General features: G+C 38.4%; 1 protein-coding gene across 1 annotated transcript; it reads right to left on the bottom strand.

The window, feature by feature from the left end:
• Positions 1–1,216: 1,216 nt before the first annotated feature.
• Positions 1,217–20,675, bottom strand: POLR1F (RNA polymerase I subunit F). Its single transcript, XM_044246171.1, has 4 exons — positions 20,380–20,675; positions 7,927–8,068; positions 4,086–4,294; positions 1,217–3,009 (listed from the first exon to the last, which is right to left on the bottom strand). The coding sequence occupies exons 1-4, from the start codon at positions 20,631–20,633 to the stop codon at positions 2,610–2,612; spliced, it is 1,005 nt and encodes a 334-aa protein (XP_044102106.1). The 5' UTR covers positions 20,634–20,675; the 3' UTR covers positions 1,217–2,609.
• Positions 20,676–21,106: the final 431 nt, after the last annotated feature.

A 21,106-nucleotide genomic window follows, 5' to 3' on the forward strand; every position in this document is an offset into this window, starting at 1 on the left:
TTCCTGATCATCAGTGGTGATCATCTTTTCATGTCTGTTGGCCAGCCATCTGTATGTATTCTTTGGAAAAAGTGTCTATTCAGGTCCTCTACCCATTTTTAAAATCAGATTATTTGGGGTTTGCTTTTGGTGTTGAGATGTGTAAGTACTTTATATATAGTGTAGATGTTAACCCTATATCGTTTGCAAAAACCTTCTCCTATGCAGTAGCTTGCCTTTTTGTTTGTTGGCTTCCTTTGCTGTGCAAAAGCCATTCATTTCCCTGGAGTCCCACTTGCTTAATTTGTTTTCTTGCCTGAGAAGATACCCCTAGAAAAATGGTGTTAGAGCCAATGTCAAAAAATTAATGCCTGTTTTCTTCTAGTTTTTAGTCTTAGTTCTCACTTTTCTGTCTTCAGTTGGTCTTCCGTTTTTGTATGGTGTAAGAATGTGAGGCCCGATTCAGTGCTATGTAGAATATAAGTGGTGAAAGTGGACTTCCTTGCCTTGTTCCTGATGTCAGAGGAAAAATTCAGCCTTTCACTACTGAGTATGAGATTAATTTTGTGTTTTTTCATATAGTCTTTATTATGGTGAGGTATGTTGCCTGTAAACCTGTATTGTTAAGTTTTTATTACAAATGGGTGTTGTATTTGCAAAGTGATTTTTCTGAATCTACTGAGATCATGTGGTTTTTATCCTTTCTCTCAATGTGATATAGCCCGTGACTGACGGATTTGCAAATACTGAGCCACAGCTGCAACCCTGGAGTAAATCCCTTGATTGTGGTGAATGATTTTAACGTACTGCTGTATTTAACATATTGTATGTATTGTTGGATATCGTTTGCTAATGTTTTGTTGAGGATTAATCTGATACCAAAAAACATATACAAATACTACCAATAGACGCCTGGGTGGCTCAGTTGGTTAAGCAGCTGCCTTCGGCTCAGGTCATGATCCCAGCGTCCTGGGATCGAGTCCCACATCGGGCTCCTTGCTTGGCGGGGAGCCTGCTTCTCCCTCTGCCTCTGCCTGCCATTCTGTCTGCCTGTGCTCGCTCTCTCTCCCTCTCTCTCTCTGACAAATAAATAAAATCTTTAAAAAAAAAAAAACACCCAAAAGCCTACAGGCCATTATCTCTGATGAACCTAAATACAGAAATCCTCAAAAAAATACTAATGAGCCTCACATTCCATTTTAAATCTGTTACCTGCAAAAAGACAAAAACAAAAAAAAACTGAATATAAATTTTATTTAACCTACTATATACCAAAAATAGAATTTCACCAAATATACAAAATTGAGATATTTTACATTATTTGTACATCTTCAGAATCTTGGACTTTATACTGATAGCACATGTTAATTTGTATTAGCCATATTTTAAGGGCTCAATACCCACATTAAATTGTAGGAAAAGAAATTGGTGTGTATCTTTGCATTGTTTGGTCTTACTAACTTACTTGGGGACAAACATGTGAATACTACTCCCCAAATTCTATATTCTATCATTACAGATTTGGATCAAGATATACTACTAGCAGAATTTAAATATTAAAATTAAACCACGTGAAACCAGTGCAATATCGGATACTAGAAAAAACAGAATAGTTGCCATGTGAAGTTCATTTCATCTACCCATCCTCTTAGAGATATTAACACAGCTAACAGTGAGTAGACAGTCTTGTTAGTACTTATCAGAATTACTAATTCTCTGTATTTACTCACGTATGTGTGCGCATCTGTATCTCCTCTGACACTCCATAGTGGAAGGAACTACATCTTTCCTTAGATGTGTTACACACAGCCATATGGTCAGGTACTGTTAATTCATGAATGTGGCCATGCTTTGATTATTAGCTTGAAACAGCTTGTCATTTCATTACTCAGTGTTTTCTAGTAGTTTAAAAAAAAAAAGTCCACATTTTCTCAATGAAATTTTTTCTTAAGTAGTTGAGAAATTCCCACTTGGACAAATAGCATTTATCAGGTCTTAATCAGACTCTACTGCTCCAAACACAGCAAAAGCAGAATAGTATAAGGAAACAGCCTTCTCTATGAACCTCCCTCCATCTGGAAGGCAAGAATAGTCAACTGTTAATAGTGCCATGGTTCTTAAGAGCTCTGGAGACTTCAGGAACTCCTTTGGCAAACCATTCTAACTTGAGCCCAGAAACATGGTAGTAGCCATGACCTGCTACTACCCATGACCCCCTCCCCCACTCTAAAAATCATGACTAAAGGTCAAACCCATTAAAAAGAAAAAAAAAAAAAGCTCCAACTTATTCTTAAATGATATGAATAACACTATATTACAAAGTCCTTTTGCCAGTCTTCAGAGTATAGCAATAATTTTATTTGAAATGTAAAAACTGGGAAAATGTTAAGATTTGAAAGAGTAACTCTTACCTTTTTATTTTGTATATAATAAAATTGGCTGTTTAATAATATTGGTGTTTCCCACAGTAATGATCACATTAATAATTTAAGCACCAAAAACTCCTAATCAAATGTTTCCTGTTTTGTAGACTACAGGACTACACCAGCATTTCATACTATTCCCACATTTAATCCCATCTTTTATCTAAATCTTTAAAAAGCTGAATATTTAAAATGCATTAAAGAAAATTACTTTTCTCTTTTCTTTTTAGGTGAGTGTTCCAAAAGTGGGGTAAATTCAGCTTCCTCACTGTGTTTTCTTTTCTTTTTTTTCTTTTTATGGTCACTCTGGTAACCGCTGGAGTCACTGCCTTGGAAAACAGGATCCTGGTCCTGATCTTCCTGGTGCTTTTTCTTCTTCTTCTTCTTCTTTGGTTCATCCTTCCAGAGGTCATTATCAATCTGCAGGTCTGTCTCTTTGTTCATTGTGGCATCTGCATAATTTGCTAGCTCTCTATTACCACTTTCCACTTCATAGGACTCTGGGTCTTTCTTTTTTTTCTTTTTCTTCTTGAGAGGTTTTTCAGTAATTTCTTCAGGGCCAGTTTCTGTTATTTCTTCAGAAACTCCAGAGCACTTGGTCTGTAAACTGAATTAACAGTTGAAAAAGTTTACAGAGCAATAAACAAAAGGAGTAAGATGAGATTAAGAATATACCAAGTGTTTTTTTTTTCTAAATGATAGCAGGACAAGATAAAGTATGGCATAAATTTCTAATATTCTGTTATCCCTTAGCCCATTAAAATGTCTGACAAAGGTTACAATTTTTTCCAAAGTACTTCTTCCAGATTGTTTTCATACACAGAAATGGCAAGTTTTATCAAAAGTAGCTTCTAAATTTAGGTTTGGTTTAGAAAAAATTGGTTACAATAGACCTTACCCTATCATGTGTGGCTTAATAGCCACATATCTGACCAATGATAAAATATAGTTCCATTATCTATGAAATTAATGGAGTTCATCTACTCTATCAATCCTCATTTCATTTTTTTCTCTTAACAGTGCTTGAAGCGATATTACTTTCAAAGTTATGAGTTAACACTAAAATAAAAACAAGGATCAATGCAGTAGCCCTCTGGAACTGCAGAGTCCTATGTAGTAATATTAGCTACATATAAGATACTACACAAATACACCACACATTTCTATCATCACAGAAAGTTCTATTGGACAACAATTCTAAAACGTTAACCCATACTTTTAATAATCAAGGGAAAATCTAAAAAAAAAAAAAACACCAGCAATACTCCCAAAGGTGTTTTTTCTTCTTCACTCCATTCTCAAGATGACAATAATACTTACAAGAATTTCAATACCAGAAAATTAAATTATCTACCTGGCATAATGACAATCAAATTTTTTGTTTCAGCTGTGTAAAAATAGAAGCCTAAGAGCTATGCAATATGATCAAGCTTTTGGTTAACAAATTAAACTAGAAAATTGTAAGACCGAGTTAGTAAAATACAGGAGAGTTAGCTAGATGTGTAGAGCTTCGGAATATTCAGTGCTTTGCCACAGCACTTAAGATTCCTATTTACATTGATTTTATGGTTTAGAAGCATGGAAATTCTAATAACATTTATTTTAAATGAGGGGCTTATGTTATTCAGAATTAAACAGAAATGACTAAGTATCAAAATTAAAATAATCTGATTAGGAACTGACCTAGTGATATTTAATTTTCCCCGAATGCAGAATACTCCAGCAGCATCTGAGTCCAAACGAAATACTTCAAATTCTAGTTCATCACCCACGTTTATCTCCAGGTTCTGCCACTGTTCAGCGGGCATATGCTCAGGTTTAGGGATGGAGGCATTGAAACACCCATGTACTAAACAGCCAATGTGACTGGAGGACACTTTATTAATCGTACCCTGGGAAGAAAGGAGAAAAAAAATAAAAATCAAGAAATCCAAAGACTTTAAAAAGTGAAAACTTCTTAAGCTTCAAACTGATCTTCAAAGAGAAAACATCCAAAATATGGTGTAATTTGATATAGGAAAAGTTTTTAAAATTTACATTATACTAAACAATCATTTTAGAGTACTAGTTTTTAGAAAGCCCAAACTTAGGCAGTTGATATGCAATTACTTACTAACTGGATAAAAAACTATTCTTCCTACCCCTAAAGAAGCAAAAACAAAACAAAACCAAAAAACTCCTTAGCTCCCACTACAGGATTCCCTGGGGAATAGATTATAACCATACTGAAACCAAGTAGAAAATACTCTTTGATATAACCTAAATGTGAAAAGACCTCAAAGCAGGAAGCATATGCTTTCTATAACTGGGAGCCATATTATATTTCTATAAACAGTCTGAGTTTCAAAGCTTAAAGAACTTTCTTTAGCTTCTTCCTTAACTTCAGCAATGTATCAGAAGACAGTTTACCCTTCCTATGTAGATCCTGAGCAGGGCTACTTTGAATCACAATGACATTTTTAGAAGCTTTAAAATACATGCTATATGATTTTAAGCTCAAAGTTTTTTTTAAAAAGCCTTAGTTTTCTTCCCCTAAGAATCAACATATGTAACATACATAAATGAACATCTGAAATGCTTTTTTAAAATCATCTGTTTTAAACTTTGACGCTAACATGTATACAGCCTTGTTTAATGTTAGCAACATAGAAAATTCTTTGGCTGTCATTATCAAGAGGCTGGTGTTCCGGTATGGACAAACTGTAGCTATACACTGGCGTACTTATTCAACAGTAAAACAAAACAAAACAAACCTATCAAGCCATGAACAGAAATGCATACTGCTAAGTCAGAGGCAGCAAGCTGACAAGGCTACATACAATGGGATTCCAACTATATGAAATTCCAGAGAAGGTAAACTATGGAGACAGTAAAGAAGATCAATAGTTGCCAGGTTTCAAGAGGATGGAAGGAGGGAAAGGGATAAACAGATAAAATACACAGAAGTTTTAGAGCAGTGCCCAATTATTTTATAAACTACAGTAAAAGGGGACACATGTCATTGTGTTGTACATTCCATGGGTTTTAGGAGGTACAACAGAGAGAACTATTTTTTTTTTAAGTCTAGAATTAATGTAGTGATATCAGCTTAACCGTATCTCACTGACGTAAGATGTCAGTGATAGGAGTAACTGTGTGCTGGAGTGGGAGAGCGAAGAGAGGTATTATATTTCAACTCACTTTTTCTGTAAATCTAAAACTGCTGTAAAAGAATAAAGTCTATCAATTTAAGAAATAACACAAAAGTAAACTCTTCAATATAGAGTTCTGGAACAACTAAATAACCATATGAATAAGAAAATGGATTTCAAGGGCCTACTTCACACTACACACAAAAATTAAAGATGGGTTATAGATCTAAATGGAAAACCTAAAACTAAAAATTCTACAAGGCTTACAGAAACTATCTTCACAATCTAGGAGTAGGCAAGTTTCTTAAATAGGATCCAGAAAGCAGTAACTATAAAAATAGGACAAATTGGACCTCATCAATATTAAAAACTTCTGTTTATGAAATGATACCATTACAAGTTAAGAGACAAGTCACAGACTGGGGGAAGATACAATACATTTATCTGAAGATGATTTGTAGAAAGACTATACACAGAACTACTCCACCTCAATAATACAAAAACCCAATTAAAAATGGGCAAATTACTTGAATAGGCCCCTTATTGAAACACATGAAAAAGAGCTCAAAGAAGAAATGCAAATTAAAATCATAATGAGAAACTAGTATATGCCCCTAAGTAAAATTAAAAGACTGACAAAACCAAATGCTGTCAAGGATGCAGAACTAGTAGTACTAAATGGGAAATTAGCCTGTTTTTCGTAAAGGTAAAAAAATACCTGGGACGCCTGGGTGGCTCAGTGGGTTAAAGCCTCTGCCTTCGACTCAGGTCATGATCCCAGGATTCTGGGATCAAGTCCCATGTCGGGCTCTCTGCTCCGCAGGAAGCCTGCTTCCTCCCCTCTCTCTCTCTGCCTGCCTCTCTGCCTACTTGTGATTTCTCTCTCTCTGTCAAATAAATAAAATCTTTAAAAAAAAAAAATACCTACACTCTGACTTAGGAGAAATGAAAATGTACATTCACAGCTTTATTCATAATAGCTTCGTACTGGAAACAACCCAAATGTCAATCAATAAAGATGGGCAATTAAATTACGATACAATCATACAACCAAATACCATGAATAACAAAAAGAAATAAACTACCAATACACCAAACAGCATGGATGAAATGCAAAAACACGTTGAGCAAAAGAGGTCAGATTTTCAAACACTGTGTAATGAAAATTCCATTATCATGAAATTCAAGAATGAGTAAAACTAATTTTATAATAAATGCATTCAGAACAATGATTCTATCTAGAAGAGAGAGGACTGAACCGGAAAGGGCATGAGGCTCTTTCCAAAATAGAATGGTATATATGCTCTTAACAGAAATGACTGAACTACACACTCTGATCGGTGCATTTTGTTGTATGTAAATTATACCTCATATTAAAAAAAAAAACGAACTAAATTTATTTCAAAACTGGAACTTATTGTAGGAAATAAAGAGGACTGATTTTTTTATTTCATACTTTCTGTATAGTATTTCCATGTGTACATTTACAGTAACTTACACAAAGCAGATACATGTGGGAATTTTTAAGTACAAATCTACTGCCAATTTTATTAGAGAAGAAAAGCTATACTATAGCCATATTACTGTTATGGAGGCTGGTTGTAGGATCCCAGCTGGGCAGGCCCACAATACTCTACCACTTTAATTAATAATGAACAACTTTTTTAAATTAAAAATGTCTTATAGATTCTGACAGTAAAATTTGACCTGTATTTTAGTAGCAATAAAGGGTTAGTTAATAGTTCTTAAATGATTAAGCAATTCCTATAACATTTTTCATTAAAAAAATAAATGTATGTGTATGTAAAAGTGCAAACACACGGGAAGTGCTAGTAGACGAGAAAGACAAATGCAGAGCATAATGGGGTATAGTTCAGTCAACTTCACATCAATGTATTTATTTCCTGCTTCTCCTGAAAAACTAAAAGACCTACCCCACAGGGCCATGGCACATTATAGGTGCCCTGACCTCATCCTTCATTCACTTTCATTACCTGCCTGCTCCCACAACACTCTGAATTTTCAACTCCTCTTTGATACACTACTATATGATTTGAATCCTTTATAAAGAAACTATTTGTGTATAATTAAGAAATAATAAGCTTCATTGTTATTTTTTTTTTCCACTGCTTAAGATCATTCTGGTGCTATCCAAAGAAGAGAATAAATTCTGAGACACATTCTCTGCACATTCAAGGAGTTTTAGAAGAATGGAGTTTTTAAAAACTTACCAATGTTGAACTGATGGTAAATTTTTTAGGAACCAACAACACCAATCCATTTGCTTCCCAAGTCTCTTAAAATTTTTCATATTACACTATTATACAACTATACAAAGAAAGCTTAGGGGGAAAATAGAATATATATATATATATATATAAATACATACATACCATAAGCTTTTGTCCCGGTTCAGGACAGAAAATAACAAAATCTGCTTCTATGTTAAGATGAATGTGTCCTTGATCATCATAAATATCTCCCAGTTCACCCACTACTTTGATGTTGTCATATGCAATGGGGACACCTAAAAGGCTATTAAAAAAGAAAAAAAAATTTTAATCTTCTCTTAAACTAAGCCATTATCATACTGATTAAATATACTGAGTCTAAAAATTATATACCTCTTAAACATAACCTCACATGCCAAAACACAACAGCATATGATTAATCCCTAACAACTTGAGTAATTCAATTTCACCAAAGGGTTTCAGATATACTGATGAAGTTAAAAATGATTACTCAAAATAGGTACCCAGAAACAAAATGTCCAATTCTATATGAACAGTAGGTTGACCTATTAGCTATGCATTTGAATTCCAGTCATGCGAGAATGAGAGGAAAAAAAAGACTTGCAAGAAAATTTTCTCTATTTCTGAGTATAGCCGAATCAAGGTAATTTTGGTATTATCTACCATAAATGAGTTTCTGCACTAGATGACCCTCAGTAAGAGAAGTATTAGAGTCACAGGTGAAGCCCCTGAATATTAAAGCCAATGACTTAAGGGAGGAAAATCCTCAAACTGCAACTGTTAGTAATAAATAGAAATGCTAATAAATGAAATACATAGTTTTACTTATTAAGACCTGATTTTGCCACTTTTGTCTACACAGTATGACAGGACTGGGGGCAATTACTATGTCTAAATGTCATTTCCAAGTATTTAAGAAATTTTAACTACTAAGGAGGTACACCTGGTGGCTTCACTACCACACCCAATACTTTGTTCAAGAAAACTTCCCAGACTCTCCAAGGCAAGGCTGAAATCACTCCTCCTCTAAAAGAGTGGCGGGGCGCCTGGGTGGCTCAGTCATTAGGCATCTGCCTTCAGCTCAGGTCATGGTCCCAGGGTCCTGGGATGGAGCCCCACTTCGGGCTCTTTGCTCGGCAGTAGGTCTGCTTCTCCCTCTTCCACTCCCTGTTTGTGTTCCCTCTCTCCTTGTCACTCTCTGTCGAACAAATAAAATCTTTAACAGACACAGTGCCACAGCATCACACTGAACTTCATCTCATTTTATTGACTATTTATTTGTGTATATTTGCATTCCACACACTACTGTAAATCCTTGAGAGCACAGAACATTTTTGTCGAACTCTACTAAATTTCTAAAACTACTCACATAGCAGAAGAGAAAGAATTTATCCCTAACAGCTGTTGCTTAAATAAAACAGCCAGAAACCACTGGAAAGGAACTTTAATAACTATCAAATCAAGACCAAAAACTCAAAAGACTTACTCCAGAAAGCATTTTTTTCAACTGTTAATTTCAGCATTTTCCCAGTGTTTTCCCAAGCAGGAACTACATCACTAGGACAGTCATCAAAGCACAAAAAACCCAGAAGTCTACATGACCTCTGGAAGAGGTAATAAATGGACTTATAAATAGGTGGACACTGAATCTAATTCTAAATACTATGTATATATATATATATATGTGTGTGTGCATATATACATATATATACATATACACACTTCTTTATATATATACACATGTATCTAAATGTGTATGTGTGTTAATACATATATACTTTATATATTTATATATACACACATGCACACACACATATATAACATATCAGCATCAAGTCATATTGGCATCATTTCAGTATACATTAAAATTTCCAGGAAAGAGTAGCAAATTCAAGGGTAGATTAAATAGGAAACTCTATTGAGAACTACTCACTACTTCAGAAAAGCATTTCACCAATGGAGACTGTATGTTTTCTGAGTTGTCAACTCAAAACCCTTGCATCAATCTACCTTCGTAACAGAGCTTTGGACATACAATTTTTTTTCCAAATAAAATACTGAAAATATTGACTGCTAAACATAGGTTTGTCTACTTTTGTCTTATTACAATAAAAATAAGGATAAATTTGGATCTGTTCATAAACATGTTTTATGCTTATTGAAAGATTGCACCAGAGAGGGGGAATGACCCTGGGTGGGAGGGACTCCTTGAGGGCAGAGAGGGGAAAGAAGACCTCTCCCCAGGTAGGTGGGCTGCACTGACAAGACAAATCCCTGTAACATTTGGCTTTGAAAACTGAGGGGCCTGGCTTCTCCGAGTTATTTTGTTTTTTGTTTTGTTTTTAAATAATCAACATGTTATTTTGTTTTTAAATAAATATTGATTTACAAATCAATAGCCTCAATACCTTAAGAAGTAGGAGGGGGATAGAAAACGGAGTCCCTGGGGCACCTGGGTGGCTCAGTGGGTTAAAGCCTCTGCTTTCGGCTCTGGTCATGATCCCAGGGTCCTGGGATCGAGCCCCACATCCCCACATCAGGCTCTCTGCTCTGCAGGGAGCCTGCTTCCTCCTCTCTGCCTGCCTCTCTGCCTACTTGTGATCTCTGTCTGCCAAATAAATAAATTAAATCTTAAAGAAAAAAAAAAAGAAGATAAATCTTAAAGAAAAAAAAAAGAAGAAAGAAAACGGAGTCCCTGCCCTTGAAGAGACAGCACAGAAGCAGCGGTTTGAAAAATACCTAGGGTACACAGGAAGGAGATTTATTTAATAATCTCAGAGCATGGGATGGAGAGGCAGGGAACTTGGGGAGATTTCTTCAATAACAAAAGAGCTGGTAGGCACCACTTCCCTCCCCAGTACCCACCCCATCCTGAATACAGGGACAGCTGCAGGACCCAACACAACACTACAACCTCCACTTAGCTTGCTTTTTAAAGCATGCCCCAGCCACACATTTGTGTGGATCCACTCCCTCCAGTCCTCTGAAGGAGTTTTCCCAGGCTGCTTCATCTCCTCCCCTACAGCAGACCAATGTAGTCAATCTTGCTCACACTGTGTGTAGCACACCCAGCTCCCCCATTCGCCTTGTAGATCTTGTAGAAGCCCATCCAAAGTAGTGCTGCAAGCCTTGCACTGTGCCTGTAGCCCCAACAGGGGCCAGCACCACTCTAAAGTGACACCTGCCCCTGGGAGAGGGAAAATTACAGCACACACCAGTGCAACAGCAGCCCCAGCAGTGGACTGGAGACAGACATCTGGTCTAACTGCAGACCCAGCCCACCAACAGAAACTTCAGATGACCACACAGGGAAAGCACTCTTGACTTTGGTGCTAACACAGCTCTGGCAAAAGACTGCTCTGGCTCCATCCAAGCCCAAGGTGGCCCCAGACCAGCCTACTAACTAAATATGAACAGACTTATTACCAGCAATGAAATTGAATCAGTAATCAAAAAACTGTCAACAAACAAAAGTCCAGGACTGGATGCTCTACAGGTGAATTCTACCAAACATTTAAAAAGAAGTTAGGGCGCCTGGGTGGCTCAGTGGGTTAAGCCGCTGCCTTCGGCTCAGGTCATGATCTCAGGGTCCTGGGATCGAGCCCCGCATCGGGCTCTCTGCTCAGCAGGGAGCCTGCTTCCCTCTCTCTCTCTCTGCCTGCCTCTCCGTCTACTTGTAATTTCTCTCTGTCAAATAAATAAATAAAATCTTTAAAAAAAAAAATAAAAAGAAGTTAATTCCTATTCTTTCAAAGTATTCCAAAAAATAGAGATGCCTGGGTGGCTCAGTCAGTTAAGTGTCTGCCTTTGGCTCAGGTAATGATCCCGAGTCCTGGATCAAACCCTGCCCACCTAGGCAGAGAGAGCCATTGAAGGTGACTAGCCTGAAGGAAAACATGGCTCAGCCACAAAAGCAGGGCATACACAACACAGATAAGAGACACCCCTGAAATGCCAGGTTCTGGTGAATAGGAAATACTGCACGGCAGGGCATTACACGACCTCTTGTTTATTAGGGCATTACTTTTAAGAGCAGATGACTTTCCTAACAAAGAATTAGACAAAATGAGAAGGAATAAGTAATATACCTAATAGAGAAAGTAGTGATCATAAAGATGATCACTGTATTTCAGAAAAAAGTGGAGGATCTCAGTGAGGCCCTCAACAAGGAAATACAAAACATAAACAATTTAGATATGAAGAACTCAATAAGTGAAATTAAAAATATACTAGAGGGAATAAATCATAGCTGGAGGATGCAGAAGAATGGATCAGCAACCTCAAGGACAGTGTAATAGAAAGCAGTCAAGATGAACAGGAGAAAGAAACAGATCATAAAAAATGAAAACGGATTAAAGGAACTCAGGACACTATCAAGTTTATTAACATTTGCATTATGAGGATCCCAGAAGGAAAAGAGACAAATGGGAGCAGAAAATTTATTTGAAGGAATAACAGCTAAAAACTTCCTAAGTCTGGGGAAGGAACTAGACATCTACATCTAGGAAGCACAGAGGTCTCCAGACAAAAGCAACCCAAAGATGTCTACACCAAGACACAGAGTAATGAAAATATAAAAAAATAATGATAAAAAGAGAATTTTAAAAGCATCAAGAGAAAAGAAAACAGTTACATAAAGGAAACTCCTTAAGGCTTCAGTGGCGTTTTCAGCAGCAAGGAGTGGCTTGATATATTCAAAGAAAAAAACCCATAAGGATACTCTATCCAGCAAGGCTATTATTCAGAATTGGAGAGATAAAGGATTTCTCAGACAAACAAAAGTTAAAGGAACTCATCACCATTAAACATAATAACAAACAAGGAAGTAATCAACAGTAATGTAATAGCAGAGACTTTAATACCCCACCTCCATCAATAGAGAGATCATCCAAACAGAAAAATCAACAAAACAGTGACTCTGAATGACACATCCGAACAGATGGATCTAACAGATATACACAGAACATACCATTCTAGAGCATAAAATACATTCTTTTCAAATGCACACAGAATAGTCTCCAAATCACAGATTAACAAAATTGATAAATCTTAGCCACACTCATCAAGAGAGAAAACTCAAACAAAATCAGAATTGAAAGAGGAGAAATAACCATCAGAGAAATACAAAACATTTTAAGACATCATTAAAAATTATATACCAACAAATTAGACAACCTAGAAGAATTGGATAATTGCCTAGAAACTGAGAACCATCCAAAACCAAATAAAAAAGAAACAGAAAATTTGAACAGACTGTTCAATTGATTACCAGCAATGAAATTGAATAACCTAAAAACGCTAAAAAAAAAACAGTCCAGGGCCAAATGACTTCAGAGGTAAATTCTACCACACGTTTAAATACTTAATACTTATTTTCAAAGTGTCCTAAAAAACAGAAGAGTTAAAAAAAAAAAAAAAGTGTCCATATTCATTCCGAAGCCAGCATTATTCTGATACCAAAAGAGACACACAAAAAAGAACCACAGGCCAATATTTCTGATGAACATAGATACAAAATTCCTCAACAAAATAAATCCATCAATATGTTAAATAAATTATCCCCATGAACAGGTGGGATTTCTTTCTGTGAAGCAAGAAAGGTTCAATACTTGCAAATCAATGTGATATACCACATCAAAAACAGACTAAAAACTGTCATTTCAGGGCACCTGGGTGGCTCAGTTGGTTAGGCATATCTGCTTTGGCTCAGGCCATGATCTCAGGGTCCTGGGATGGAGCCCCAAGTCGGGATCCCTACACAGTGGAGTCTGCTTCTCCCTCGCCCTTTGCCCCTTGCCCTGGCTTGTGCACATGTGCATGGTCTCTCTCAATGGATAAATAAAATCTTTTTTTAAAGTAACTAACTAACTAATTAATTAATTTTAGAGAGAGGCAAAGAGCATAAGCAGCAGGCAGACAAAAAGGGAGAAGTAGACTCCCTGCTGAGAAGGGAGCCCCATGCAGGATTCAATTCCAGGACCTGGGATCATGACCTGAGCTGAGGGCAGATGTTTAACTGACTGAGCCACTCAGGCTCCCTGGATAAATAAAATCTTAAACAAACAAAAAACAAAAATACCCCCCTAATTTCAAATGAGGTAGAAGAGGCATTTAATAAAGTGCTACAGCCATTCAGGATGAAAACCTCAATAATCTAGGTTAGAGGGAACATACCTTAACATAATAAAGGTCATATATGAAAAACCCACAGCTAACATCATACTTGATAGTGAAAAACTGAGAGCTCTCCCCCAAAGAACAGGAACAAAATAAAAAATGTCCACTCTCACCACTTTTATTCAACAGAGTTCTGGAAGTGCCAGCCACAGCAATCATACAATGAAAAGAAACAAAAGGCATCCAAATTGGTAAGGAAGAAACAAAAATTTCATTCACTGTACATGACATGATACTATATATAAAAAACCTGAAAACCTTGGGGAGACTGGGTGGCTCAGTAGTTAAGCATCTGCCTTTGGTTCAGGTCATGATCCCAGGGATCTGTGATCTAGCCCCAAGTCTGGCTCCCTGCTGAGCAGGGAGTATGCTTCTTCCCCTCTTAAAAAAAAAAAAAAAAAGAAAGAAAGAAAGAAAGAAAAGCCAAATAACTACTAGATACTGTATACTAGGTACAAATAACTACTAGATCCACCAAATAACTACTAGAACTGATACATGAATTTGGTAAGGTCACAGAATACAAATCAACATACAGAAATCCATTGCACTTTTATACACTAATAATGTAGCAGAAAAAAAATTAAGAAAACAATCCCACTTACAAATGCACCAAAAATAGTAAAATGCTAAAGAATGAACTTAACTGGGGGCACCTGGGTGGCTCAGTTGGTTGGGCGACTGCCTTTGGCTCAGGTCATGATCCTGGAGTCCCACATCAGGCTCCCTGCTCACCAGGGAGCCTGCTTCTTCCTCTGACCTTTCCCCTTTCATGTTCTCACTCTCATTCTCTCTCTCCCTCAAATAAACAAAATATAATCTTAAAAAAAAAAAGAATGAACCGAAGTAAGGAGGTGAAATACCCGTTTTCTGAAGACTATAAAACACTGATGAAAAATTGAAGACAGGGTGCCTGGGTAGCACAGTTGGTTAAGCATCTGAGTCTTGGTTTCAGTTTAAGTTGTGATTTCAGGGTCATGAGATTGAGCCCCACATCGCACTCCACACTCAGCATGGAGTCTGCTTCAGTTTCTCTCCCCTTCTTCCTTTGCCCCCCCCACCATGTTTCTCTAAAATTTTAAAGAAACTTAAGATAATGCAAACAGATGGAACGATATTCCATGCTCATGAATTGGAAGAACCAATACTGTTAAAATACCCACAGTATCCAAAGCAATCTAGAACTTTAATGCAATCCCTATCAAAATCCTAACAGAGTTTTTCACAAAACCTGAATAATCCTAAAATTTCTAAGGAACCACAAAACACCCCGAACAGCCAAAACAATCTTGAAAAAGAACAAAACCGGAAGTGTGACAATCCCAGATTTCAAGTTATACTATAAAGTTATAATAATAAAAACAATATGGTAGGGGCACAAAATAGACACATAAGATCAATGGAACATAAGAGCCCATGAAACAAACTCATGAACACAAGCTCAATTAGTGTGCAACAAAGGAGCCAAGAATGTCCAATGGGAAAAAGACATTCTCTTCAACAAATGGTGTTGGGAAAACTGGACAGCTACATGTGAAATAATGAAACTAGACCACTTTCTTAACATACACAAAAATAAACTCAAAATGGACTAAAGACCTAACTGGGAGACTTGAAACCATAAAAATCCTAGAAGAGAGCATAGGCAGTGATTTCTCTGATATCAACCCTAGCAACACTTTTTCTAGCTATGTCTCCCGAGGCAAGAGAAACTAAGAATAAAACTACCAGGACTACATCAAAATCAAAAGCTTCTGCCTAGCAAAGGAAACAATCATCAAAACTAAAAGGCAACCTACCAAATGGGAGACAATATTTGCAAATGACATATCTGGTAAAGAATTTATATCTAAAAGATACAAAGAACTTACATAAGCCAACACCAAAAAAACCCCAAATAATCCAATTTAAAAATGGGGGGAAAGCATGAACGTTTTTCCAAAGACATATTGATGGCCCACAGATACATGAAAAGATGCTCATCATCATTCATCATTAGCGAAATGCAAATCAAAACCACAATGGGCTATCACCTCACACCTGTCACAATGGTCAAAATCAAAAATACAAGCAACAAGTCTTGGCAAATGTGGATAAAAGGGAACCCTTTTGCACTTTTGTTGGAAATCAAACAGGTGCAGCAACTGTGAAAACCAGTATGGAGGTTCTGCCAAAAATTAAAACAGAATTATCATATGATCTAGTAATTCCACTATCAGAGGTGTTTACCCAAAGAATACAAAAACACTAATTTAAAAAGATATATGCATCTTTATGTCTATTACAGCATAATTTACAACAGCCAAATTATACAAGTAGCCTAAGTGTCCATTAACAGATGAAATGATAAAGAAGTGGTATGTCTACATACAATAGAATATTACTAAGCCATAAAAAAAGAATGAAATCTTGCCATTTGCAACAACATGGATAAATGTAGGGTATAACACTAAGTGAAAAGAGCCACTCAGAGAAACACAAATACCATATGATTTGGTCAAATGTGGAATTTAGGAAACAACACGAACGAACAAAGAAAAAAGAAACAAGCCAAGAAACAGACTCTTAATGAAAAAGGACAAGCTGATAGTTACCACAGGGGAAGTGGGTGAGGAGATGGGTGAAACAGGTAAAGGGGATTAAGAGTGCACTTACTATGATGAGCACTGAGTAACGTATAGAAATGTTAAGTCATTATATTGTACACCTGTAAACAATACTGCTTACTACTTAGTTTTCACTAGAAAGTAAAGTTTCTAAGCATTAAGAATTCTAACAAATGTTGGGTGCCTGGGTGGCTCAGGTCAGGATCCCAGGGTCCTTGGATAGAGTCCCTCACCGCTCTCCTTGCATAGTGGGGAGCCTGCTTCTCCCTCTCCCTCTGCCATCCCCCACCACTTGTGCTCTCTGCCAAGTAAGTAAATAAAATCTTAAGGAAAAAAAAAAAGAATTCTAAAAATATCATTAAGACTACTCATCCGACTCATGATTTCAGCTCAGTTTGTGATCTCAGGGTCATGGGACTGAGCCCTGAGTTGGACTCTACACTCAGAATTTGGGATTCCTTGGGATTCTCTCTCCCCCTCTTCCTCTGCCCCTCTTTCCCACACAGGCCTGCTCTCTCTCAAAATAAAATAAATTATTTAAAAAGACTAGTGGAAATAATGAGGAAAGCAACTGTGTATGTAAAGAAAATAAGATATGTGTTTTGAGTAAGAAAGTATGAGAAATGGGAATATATTTTTGTCAGGGGGGGGGGAATAGTAATTTGTCCTAAAGTAAGACTCATTTAAAGAGGGGAAAACAGGAGAAAATCTTAATGTAAAAAAAATAAATAAATTTTTAAAAGTTGCAGGAATAATGTGAAAAAAGAATAATGTGCAAAGAATGTATAGTTACGACAAAGACTGGAATTAACAGTCGGGGCACCACTTACGCTAAAATTAACAGTTGCTTTGATGGCTGGGTTTGTGGAAAGGATCACTTTTGCTGATGCCTTCAGTTGATGACTCACCTCTGTACCAGGTCACTGAGAAACTATACTATATTTTCTTTTGTCTTACAGGTATATTAACCTCATGTTGCTGTTTATATTACTGCCACAGGTATGCAGCCCAACTCCCAGTATCCGGCTCTAGGGTCATCACAGAAGAATGGCACATAAACTGTACATGCCATACACACCATACAGGCCATAAAGACGTCGGAGGTAGACTGCATGAATACTGACCCCATGTGTGGCCCTCCATCTTGTTCATTTCCAAGTGATGACCTCCCTCAGGGGTATGGGTTCCAGGTTCCCTGGAGGTGAAAGTGTCCCGACCAGAATATGTGAAGGCTCCTTCTGATCTTCCCTGAAGTTATTTAGATAACTAGTAGTGGTATATGTGCTGCCGAAGCGAGATAACTAGTAGTGGTAACATACTTTCCTCCCCACCCTTCTGGAGGACATGTGGCCCCATGAAGTCTGTTAAGTATCAGATCTCTGACCTCACTACAATGCCCTCTGCACATCCCTTCCCACTCTATAAATGTGAACTAGGGTCCAGCACTGTGGAGCATAGCTATGTGGCTGCCTGGATCATCACCTGCCCAATCCACCCCCTCCACTTGCTGTAAATTACCCAGAATGAAACTCCGTGTCAACTGTATGGAGTCCCCCACTTCGTTTTCCAATCTCAAAGTGCCTTCTCAGTTTCAGGGATACTTTATTGTCCCTCCTCCACCTCCCAACACCCCCTTTTCCTCATTTCTTAAAGTGAAGTAAGTCCTCCTGATTCTACAGGATGGCCCCAAAGTCTGTAAACCTACCTATACAGGATAAATGGTTGACTGACATTACATATCTTGATAATGTTCCATGAGTGGTCCCTAATTAGAAATGCATAGTTCGATGTGTGCTGCTTTATTTGCACTGAGTAAGTCAGAGTCTTTACCCCACAGGGTTAGTGGGATGCCCCAATGTGGTAACAGGAGTCAGGGGAGAGGAAGGTGCAGAGTGGGCAGTCCTCATCTGTTCATAGTGCAACCTGCTCCACATGGCCACACTGTCCCATTCAGTAACATAAATTATCATTAAGTCAGTTCCTTATATCTCTGGTGTAATGGCTCTGACGAGACACTCCAAGTGGCTTCCCCCTAGCCTGTCAAGCAGAGGCGCTGATTGGTTCCAAGGAGGTAAAATACTTCAAACACTGCCTCTTTCCTGATTTTGCAACCACTTTTATATCCTTAAATCTCTCAAATCCATACTCTAGTCATCTTCTCTTGGACAACCGTAACAATCCTTAATTGGTCTCCACGTCTCCAGTCTCACTCTCCTTAAGCCACCGGGGAATGCTACCAAGTGTGGTTTCTTAAACTGTGTATCTGATTGTTCCAGAGACCACATATGTACTCCTCTCTCCAGAGCGCACCAAATTTCAGAGCTGGAGGGCACCAAGAGGATGAAGTGCTAAGCCTGCTTAAGCAAAGAGAAAAAAGAAAAACAAAAACAAAAGCAAACAAACAAACAAAAAAACCCAACTGGCGGACAGGAAGAAGAAAAATGTCCATCCTGAGTTGCCACTGCCTCCACCCCTCCACCTCTGTTTTGCCCTCCTCTCCAACGGCATGCAGTATCAACAACCCTAACATAAACCTTACTTACAATCCTCTGGCCAAAGCAGTCTATTTTACATCTGCTATCCATTTGTTTATGCCACACTTTTTTTGCTTTAAATACTACCATCTCAAAGAACCCTTCTCCTGTTAAGTTGTTCTCAAAGGTCTAATATCAAATTCACTACTCTTCCTCTTAATGCGATTTACCTTAGATTTCTGTCATATTTTAACACTTTATTGGATTTATCTGGCTTACCTTTCTATCTTTGTTAGAGCTTACAGTTTCTTGAAACAGGGATTTTGTTTGTTCTTAATCCCAAGACCCTGGTATCCAAAATAGGCACACAACCAGTGTGTTGGTGTTCGGAGTAAGCTGTGCATTCTAGACTTGTTTGATTCTTAACCTTCTCAGGATCCCTTGAGAAAGTGAACACTTTGAATACTTTGTCCAAGACAACAGACTGCAAATTTCCCAGAGGGGAGGGAGGGGGAAGTCGTGGAATTCCTGAAGAGCAGTAAGAAATCGGTAGAGATCCCACTCGTCCTAGTTTTAGAACTCTTGCTCTTAAGGCAAAACCGTCTACTGCAGTATTAAAGTACACATGCTCCCCCCGTGACCCTCCACTTTTGTAACTCCAAGTTTTTATCTGAATATATTAATTTAAATGGCCCACAAAGTTTTTTTCACCCTCAAACCCAACAGACGGGCCAGTTGGACAAATTAAACTGTTTTTTAAAACCAAACCAAAACAAAATGTGTACTTTCCTCATCCATGATCAGGTCCAAGACAAAAGAACCCAGCGGAAGTACCAGAGCCAAAATAAACAACAGAAACTCTTCCACGGCTTACAAATAAACGACCGTACTAATGCTTTATAAGCAATTTTCTACAGAATGAGAGACTATTTAAGTACTGTATCCGAAACTTCCAACGTCAAATGGGAAAATACAGAGAACTGGGCCTACCGGGTCTCTAGACCCCTGGTCTAGTCTTACCCCTACCCGCCAGTTCTACAAGCTTTTCCACCCGCTCCGCCGACAAAATCCACGTCACCTTTGCGCTTTCCTTCTTGCCTGCGAAATGGACCCCGTACGATCCCACCTAGGGCGATATGGGCCTTTGGGGCCGGATGAAGACTCCAGAACGCCTCCAGCCTAAGCTCCAGGTGGCCGGCGCTTTCTTTCCCATTCACCCCTTTTCTGCTACGCCATCAGCACCTCTTCCGGCCGCCCCCTCCTGGGCCTGAAAGAAGGGGTGGCAGGCTGCTTTCCGGCGCTGTCCGCGCGGCGGAGGAAAAGACTGAGACTGGTACCTCTCGGAATAGCGCAGGAGCTCCGCATCTAGCTGTTCCCGGATACCCGTGCGTTTCCGGTTGAGGTAGCGCGGCGACAGTGCGATGTGTCTTCGGTGCGGGCCCGCCACCAGGCAAGAGTAGCGGCTACTCACCAGTGCACAAGCGGCAGCATAAGTCGGCAGCTCCAGGCAAGGCAAGACGCCGGCCTGTCCTACCACCGGCCCCTCAGAAGCCGCCTTTCGCGGCGGAGCCTCTGAACAACCCGCAGCCATGCGGCTTGTCAGGTTTCCCGCGGCGAGCACAGCTGACGCAAGTATAACTGGCTATCTCAGGACGCCGGCTTTCTACGTCATCCACCAGCTGGCACGCCCCTAGGACATTTCTCTCCTTGAGTTGCCTTACGCACATCTGACCAGCAGAGGGCAGCAACTTTTTCGCACTTGAGACGACTGGAGGAGCCAGAAGCCTGAGCTTAGATATGGAGCATGCTGGAAAAAAGACCAGCCACCCGGTCCTCTATTGAAGGCGGGCAAGCTTTTATTTTCGCAAACGTCCTCTTTGGATTTAGTACGTGGGTTTAATAAGGGTTTACACTTTGATAATTTCCAGTAGTAAGGTGGTCTGGTAAGTTTTACAAGTGTGGAAAATACAGTAATAAACTTTAAAATTTTAGGGAATATATTTTCTGCAGGGAATCCAATCCCAAAAAGCAGCTCAGATGCCTCAAACGCAACAAATCCTAAAA

Source organism: Neovison vison, chromosome 4, assembly GCF_020171115.1.
Source record: "Neovison vison isolate M4711 chromosome 4, ASM_NN_V1, whole genome shotgun sequence".
NCBI lineage: Eukaryota > Metazoa > Chordata > Mammalia > Carnivora > Mustelidae > Neogale > Neogale vison.

Bases quoted from the DNA above. Each gene is read 5' to 3' on its own strand.
- POLR1F (XM_044246171.1), bottom strand. From the start codon at position 20,633: ATGGCTGCGGGTTGTTCAGAGGCTCCGCCGCGAAAGGCGGCTTCTGAG. The intron at 4,295-7,926 runs GTATGTATGTAT...CTTTCTTCCCAG, and splicing joins AACCGGGACAAAAGCTTATG to GGTACGATTAATAAAGTGTC. The intron at 3,010-4,085 runs GTCAGTTCCTAA...CTGTTAATTCAG, and splicing joins GGAAAATTAAATATCACTAG to TTTACAGACCAAGTGCTCTG.